Source organism: Photinus pyralis, unplaced genomic scaffold (genome assembly GCF_008802855.1).
Source record: "Photinus pyralis isolate 1611_PpyrPB1 unplaced genomic scaffold, Ppyr1.3 Ppyr1.4_LG6, whole genome shotgun sequence".
NCBI classification, from domain to species: domain Eukaryota; kingdom Metazoa; phylum Arthropoda; class Insecta; order Coleoptera; family Lampyridae; genus Photinus; species Photinus pyralis.
Genome location: NW_022170663.1, coordinates 41,975,223 through 41,983,048, shown reverse-complemented (window position 1 = coordinate 41,983,048; position 7,826 = coordinate 41,975,223). Strand labels below are relative to the sequence as shown.

The 7,826-nt window shown below is 32.9% G+C and overlaps 1 protein-coding gene across 1 annotated transcript; it reads left to right on the top strand.

The window, feature by feature from the left end:
* The first annotated feature begins 4,181 nt into the window (after positions 1-4,181).
* LOC116173908 lies at positions 4,182-7,423 on the top strand. The gene is made up of 5 exons (XM_031491650.1): positions 4,182-4,287; positions 4,823-5,085; positions 6,294-6,967; positions 7,077-7,236; positions 7,300-7,423. The coding sequence occupies exons 2-5, from the start codon at positions 4,917-4,919 to the stop codon at positions 7,413-7,415; spliced, it is 1,119 nt and encodes a 372-aa protein (XP_031347510.1). The 5' UTR covers positions 4,182-4,287; positions 4,823-4,916; the 3' UTR covers positions 7,416-7,423.
* The last annotated feature ends 403 nt before the right edge of the window (positions 7,424-7,826 follow it).

Below are 7,826 nucleotides of genomic sequence, written 5' to 3'. Positions count from 1 at the left end.
TGCCATCTAGAAAAACTTTGAGTAATAATTTACTAGAGCAATTGTACCAAGCATCGCGAGAGGCTATTCAAGAAGAACTAGTTCACGTTAATTCTGTTTGTATAACAACTAGGGATGCCACCTTTTGCGAAATTGAAGTAAGGACAAGCAGTTTTGTGGTGGGGCCCGGGGGGGGGGGGCAAGGATAAAATAATGATTAAACAATTTTGAAACTTTATTTTCATGTTTACTTAAATTTAAATGTATATTTTTCGTTTCCTTTAGCAGCTATTAAGAGGTTACTATCATTTTTGGCGTATTCATAAAATTGTTCGCAGTTGTACTTAAAATTAAAATATATTAATAGTTCTGCGCGAATTAAATCAACAGAACACCTGTTTCTTTCATCTCTCCATTTCACATTCATAACAGAGAAACATCTCTCTGAAAATGCTGAACTGGCAGGTATGCTAAGAAGAAATGACACAATAGAAAATATATTTCTTGAATTCTCAATTCCTACTTCATTAAAAATTTTTTTCCATTTAGTAGCAGTATTTAGGTTAGAAAAATCTGGACTTTGTAAAATAAGTACGAAATTTTCAGAAATTAATGAAACTTCATTAAATAATGTATCCATATTTACATCTAGATTTGGATTCGCTATTTTTTCAACAATATTTTCAAAATCCTCATATTTGGGAAACGCACTTTTCAAATTTAGATGAGAAATTTCCGCTAGCCAACTTTCTTGAGAAAAATCAAAATGATTTTCAAGATAATAAAGCGACTTTTGAAAAAAAAATTAAATTCGTCGTGTAATTTAGTTTGTATTTCACTATTCAGTTGTTTTAATTTTTGTTTTGTTTCAAATCCGTAAAACCGATTTTCCATTCTTGATGTAATTTTTTTTTTCAATTCCGTCATAATCGTAAAAATATCAAGAGATGTGGTTTCGTTACATTCTAGTACTTTAATAGTTTCTTGGAAAACGTTTAAAATGTGATTACAAAAAAGTAAATAAATTTCTATTTCACCAGGTACACTATCAGAGTTTGTTTCAATTTTTAGTAACCGTTTAATGTGTAATGGACAATTTTCTAAACTCAAAAAATAACTGCATAATGCTAAATAACTTTGCAAAATTCTTTCAATACATGGGTTTAATGAAAGCCATCTAGTTCCAACGTGTCGAATTAATTCACGCCATTCGCAATTTACAAAGTCGTAAAATGATTTTAATTCTTCTCTGCGTTTAGCAGAAATTGAAAAATGGGAATATATTTTTAGTATTAAATTTTCAACATCTAATCCTAAAGACTCCATTGCATATTTAACGCAATTATGAATAATGTGTGCATGACAGTTACCTTTTAATATATGCTTGTTAACAGCAGTCATGTTTGTATAAAGACTGTGATGTTTGCCAAAATTGGAGTTTGTATTATCAGCGCTTAAACAAGAAACATTGTTCCAATCAAGTTTTAACATTTTCATACAGTTGTCTGCCATCATGAACATTCCGTCTGCGGATTCATCACTATTTTCACAAAAATGAAGCAAATAATTTTGCAAACCGTCTTTAAAGGTAAAAACTTGAATTGAAATTGGAAACAATTTAATATTTTTTCTATTAGATGCATCTAATTGAACAGTAAAAAAGAGACGGGGTACATGATTGTTTACCAATTCAATAACATTATCTAAAGCTTTTTTACCTAAAACATTTTTTGCAATCATTTCGCTTTTGGTTCGTCCGCATGATAATTTTGACGTAATACTTGAGTCAGGATAAATAATTTTATCTAACTTTATACAACAATCTAATCCATTGTAAGACTGATTATGTTTTACCGTATGGTAAATTTTACAGATTTCGGCTAAAATAATTTTTAATTCCTCTTTTGTGTCTTTTTTTACCACAAATTTATCCAGAAGCTGTGATCTTGTTCCTGCGGATAATTTCTTCGTATGCAAGCTGCAAGGAGGTTTGACTGTGTTTGATAACAGCCGATATTCCCATAAAACTCACTGTAAAAGAGTTGCAACAAATTTTGCAATATGCATCAGTGTTACTAGATGCTGGTTTTATCCATGAAAACTTCTTTTGCCATTCCTTATTGAAATAACAACGTCGTTTAAGATTTCTAGTCTTGGGAGGGGTTTGGGGATCAAGTCGACTAGTACCAGACTAAAATTATATCTATTAACTATAAAATATTTGACATATTTTAATTTTCATACCATTATTGGTCCCGTTTCAGCCACAGAATCGAAATCTGACATTTCTATTTCTACCTCTTGCTCTTCATGCTCCAAATCCCCTCTGGAATTGCTGGCAGTTGATAACTGGTCCAAAGGCGTAGGTTTCCTTTTCCCATCACACTGATTTCTCCAATCTGGATGATCCATTCTTTCTTGATGCTTGCAAAAATAAATTCATTAATCTGTATCAAAACTGCATTTTTATTATTTATAAGTAAGCATTTGACGTTGATTGGTTCATGGTTGAATACATTAATTTATAGAAATTATTCACCATGATTCATGATACGACACCCTGGCAGAGTGGTAACAGGTAAGGGTTAATTAAGCGTAACGTAAATTTAAATGTTTTCGTGTTTATATGATTGCGGAATGCGGAATAATTAATACTTAAATACTAACTTTTGCTTTAACTTTAGATTAGTATTAAATTAAACATTGAACACTTACCTGTTGGCTGTTATATATAAATTATAATAACAGCTACCGCTACGCTAAGTAAAAAAAACAACACAATGCAATGCAAAAACGAGAACTAGAGTGCAACCTGCAACCTGCAACTGACTCACGTAAACATCGCATAAATTATCCTTTCATATCTAAAAATAGAAAAAAGAGGCGGCGACGGTGAGCGCGAAAAGCAAGAGGATTGCTTCAACTAAACGAACGCAACCGACGCGACGCGAAGGTCGTAAATATCAAAACAAAACAATAAATTAGCGTGTAAGGACGTTTGAAGAGAAAATAAGGACAGGTGGCAACCCTAATAACAACTGATAGCTGGACCTCCTCAAACAATGACAACTTCACTGCCATAACTGCTCATTATTTAAGTGAGGAAAAATCGCAGTTAGTTTTAAAGTCGCGTCTGTTGGATTGTTTTCAATATGATGGTAAACATACTGCAGAAAATATTTCCAGAATTTTGACTGAGAAGTTTCGCGAGTGGAATATCCAAGAAAAAATTGTGTGTGTCGTTAGTGACAATGCAGCTAACATAATTGCAGCTGTACGAGAGGGTGGATGGAAATCTCAACGATGCCTTGCTCATTCAATAAACCTGTTGGTTCAGAATGGTTTAAAAACAATCGATCCTGTTTTAGAAAAACTAATAGCAATTGTAGCTTTTTTCCAACGTAGCTCTACAGCGCTTGCCAAATTAAGAAAAATTCAAATCCAAATGGGTTTACCAGAAGTGAAACTTAAACAAGACGTGCGTACCCGATGGAATTCTACTCTAGATATGGTTAGTCGTGCGTGTCAAATAAAAGATCCCATTATTTCGACTTTGGCATTGGACTCACCCACTTTAAACGTGTTAACTGCAGAAGAATGGTCAATGTTGGAGCAGCTAGTTGAAGTACTAGAGATATTCAAAGATATGACTGATGAGATAAGTGCAGAAAAATCAGTCGCCTCGTCAAAAATTTTCATTTTTGTTAAAGCTATATATTTCCATTTAAAAGATTTATCAATAAAACTAAATTTTCCAAACGAATTAAAATGTGTAGTGACAGAAATGCTAAATCAATTCTATAAGCGGTTTGGTGACATTGAAAATAATAATCTTCTGGCAGAAGCAACAATTTTAGATCCGAGGTTTAAAAAATACGGATTTAAAGACGAAAGTAAATATTTAGCCGCGGTTGCGAATTTGCGAAAAAGGTTAGTGCTAATCGAACTCTTCACGCAAGTGAAAATAAATCTTCTGAAACGCAGCATCAATGTGAGGAATCAATTCCGTCTTCAAAAAAATCAAAACTGTGGTGCGAATTTGATGAAAACATCAGCAACGTGTTACCCGACCAGAATGCTACTGCTGCGGTTATTATTGAATTAGATCGATATTTAAGTGAGCCTCTCCTTAAAAGAGACGGAAATCCCTTGGATTGGTGAATATCACGGCAACACGTATACCCCAATTTGTTTGAATACATGAAAAAACGATTGTGTATTCAAGCTACTTCCGTTCCATGTGAACGAACCTTTTCTAAAGCTGACCTAGTGTTGAATGAAAAACGATTATCCTTAAAAAGTTCTAGAGTGAGTAAGATTCTATTTTTGAATGCAAATTTAAAGTATAGATAGTGGTATACCTACAATTAAGTTTTTATTTGTCGTTAGAATTTATTTTAAGTTGTGAATGTTTTTTGAATTAGGTGCCTATCGCTAGTTCAATTCTATTATTTCTATTTTTTATCTATGAAGAAATATTTAGTTTACAAAAATGTCGTTTATTTTTCTTTTTTTTCTATTGTAAATGAATTCCTTTAATTAAAGATCAGTTATATTATTTTTTGTCCCAATAAAACAACGTGCTTGTACTGCTTTTTCGATCCAGTTCGCTAAAAAATACCAGCAGACTAGCATAAGAACAAGTGAACTAAATGAACTAAACTTTTGTACTATTCACTTGTCTGATCGAGATCGAAATCGGTAAAGTGAACTAAAGTTCCCAGCTCTAGTCCTAACCACTTTAGAGAAAGCCTCTTTGCACTTACCACAGTTTTTGTTTAATTTTATAATCCTAACTTAGAATGCCCATGTGTGTTGATTTTTTGTTTGCTGTTTGTTGCAGAGCTACATGCAAGAATTTCCATTGTTTTAAGCTGTGCAGGCAGAATTGCGGGCGGAATAACTGTAAATTTTTCCATTTAAGTTCCAATGACTTAATGGACCTAATTATGCAGGCCAGGCCTTTTAATCGAATTTTACAAGGAGAAGTGGATCGAGTAGCACATATTTACACGGCCAATGACACCACGGGGAAATACTGTGCCGCAATTTTGTGGGGAGGAGAATGCAAAAGCGATTTCTGCAAGAGGTGCGCACCACAACCAAGTAAGTGAAACAGTATTATACCGAGTGCTCTTTTTTTTCAAATGTTCGATCGGTCACTAAGTTAACCAGCTGTAAAAATCTAAACTTTTTGTATTTCTGTAACATTTCCTTTCACATTCTACCTATTTCTCTACATAGTCGCCAGTCCGATTTAGGCACTTGTAGCATGGTGCAGACTTTATAAAACAGTCCTTATAGAACGCAGCCTCTAAGGCGCGGTTCCCACTGGAGCGATCCCGTATAACCATGCGATATAGGTTTTCGTGAACTGTATAGAATAGTCTATATGCTATAAAGATTTCTCGATAAAGATCTTAACTGTATATCATATTTATTATAGAGTATAACTAAAGATATTCTTTAAAGATGTATGTTTTATTTAATCTATACAGCGATTATACAGCACTATCTGTATATATTTTTCTGAATAGAATATATGCTGTAAATTTATCGCACATATAAAGTATTCTTATATACACAACGACATTTCAGTACAGGTCATGGGTAAAAACACTTTACTGTTGTGGAAGATATATGCCTACTTTATTAAATCTATGTGTATTCTATACGAATAGCTATAATTATCCTCTACTAAATAGGTATTAATTCTTTACCTAATCGATACTATATTTCGCCATTTGTACACAAATCTTTAGTAACGTTGAATTATAGACGGGGTAACTAACTCATTAGTGTAGGAAAATAGGATAGTATAGATTCTGTTCAGTTTCCTTTACTGAATCTGTATAAAAGTTGCCTTTCGGAGTTGCGCGTGACAAGCTTAGCGAGGTTATGTCATTTTGTTATTGATAGACAAGTCTCATTTCACGTGCGAAACGAGTGTAATTACAAATTACCTAGTGCCGAAGGAATATGGAGACGTACACTGTGTACCAGTTTATTGGAACTAGCGACACGTGTGTGTTAGCTACAAGTTGGGTTAAAGAAGGGCAGGTAAAGTTTTCGAAAATCCATTATGATATATCTATATGTGTTTAATTTTTTAAGGTAAAATACGATAGCAAAAAAGCATCTGATTATGCCAAAAAGGGAAAAACACCTTACAAAAAATGGACTAGCTATAAAGTTGAGCCAATTTGTACTAAATTGTTCGGTAAAGTAACTATATGTACATCTAATTTCTAACTTACTTTCAAATACGAGTACCTATGTACCTACCCTTGATAAATAAAATTCCTCTTTGGCAGATTCTTATGATGCTGCTTATAGGGCAGAATCTGTTTTATTGGAAAAATCTGACTTAGAATCAACCGACATAGAAGCGATCAACAACCCCACACAGGTATTAGATATAAAAAGACGAAAAAATAAACGTGTAATTCCAAATTGTACCAGTGCTAGAGATGAAAGTGAGCTATCTTCTAGTGAAGATGAGAGTGCCGTTATTGGTCTTAATCTACCCCCTGCACCTGATACAACACTAATAACTATTAACGAAACTGTATCAACTGAAGATCCAGCGAATTATATTCCCGTATACGTGAATAATAATGAGCCTGAAACGGATTTAGGTAATAATGGCATTTACAAAGAAACACCCTCCGAAACACGCATTGAAACAAACTCAATTGATATAACTGACATCAATGATGTTCCATTGTCGTTAGCCACTGAAAGACAAGTTAATGATATAAAAGAATTAATTATTGTACAAAATACCAAAATAGAAAATCTTATAGCACTGGTAAATGATATGTCTAAATCTAAACAATTTAAACAACTTAAACGGGGTAATGAGAAAAATACTGATGCTAATGTGACAACAGCAACGAGATGGAATTTTCCAATGCAGACCATTGATGATATTAAGAAGCTTGACGAAAGTTTGAAAAGTGGAGATGATGATAGTGTGAAAGAATTTGTAAGTAGTACTTGATACCATTGTGCAGAAACAGAAACTGTTTTTGGGTGTATTACCTTTATAATAGTATATACCTACCTGTATATTTATTACTATTATTTGTTTTCAGAAATGTTTTATTCTTCAACTTGGGGGAACTACTTTAAAAACAACAATTAAATTTATAATCAAAGAACTATATTCTATAGAATTACAACAAAATCTAAATTACTCTGGACGGGAGAATAAGTTTTCTACAAAAGATTTAGTTCAAACAAAATTAATCCTTGGTGAGTAGCCAACATTTAAAATGATGAGCTGTACAAATTAATGTTTTATTTTTTATTTTACAGAAGCAGTGCAACACAATACACGTAGAACTCAGGTTGAGGCTATCAACGAATACATGTATCACATGCAGCATGTAACTGATCGGGTTCGAGCTATGATGAAGAAAAATAATAAATAAAAAAAATACGTGTATTTTCTTTTAATAAAAATACTTCAGTTCAGTTCAGTTTCAGTTTAATTCTTTTCCTTTGGCATACAACAGTACATAGGACGCGTCATACATAAAAAAACATTAACTCACGTGACACAACATATAGATAAGTTAAAATTATGTAGATGAGTATCACAGGTTCTTACATTAGACATTCACGTAACAACATAAAAAAGTTAAAATATCACAGGGTTTTACAATCATCAACGTATTCGTTGATGGTGTAGTAACATCTTGTTGTTAAAATTTTTTTTGTTTTTCTGCTGAACTGTTGGGCCGTTGAGCATGATTTGAAGTGTTCTGGAAGCAAGTTGTAAAAGTGAATACCGGCATATACAGGAGATCGTTGCTTATAAACGTAGCAAAGTGTGATTTATA

Bases quoted from the DNA above. Each gene is read 5' to 3' on its own strand.
- LOC116173908 (XM_031491650.1), top strand. From the start codon at position 4,917: ATGGACCTAATTATGCAGGCCAGGCCTTTTAATCGAATTTTACAAGGA. The intron at 5,086-6,293 runs GTAAGTGAAACA...CCTCTTTGGCAG, and splicing joins GAGGTGCGCACCACAACCAA to ATTCTTATGATGCTGCTTAT. The intron at 6,968-7,076 runs GTAAGTAGTACT...ATTTGTTTTCAG, and splicing joins ATGATAGTGTGAAAGAATTT to AAATGTTTTATTCTTCAACT.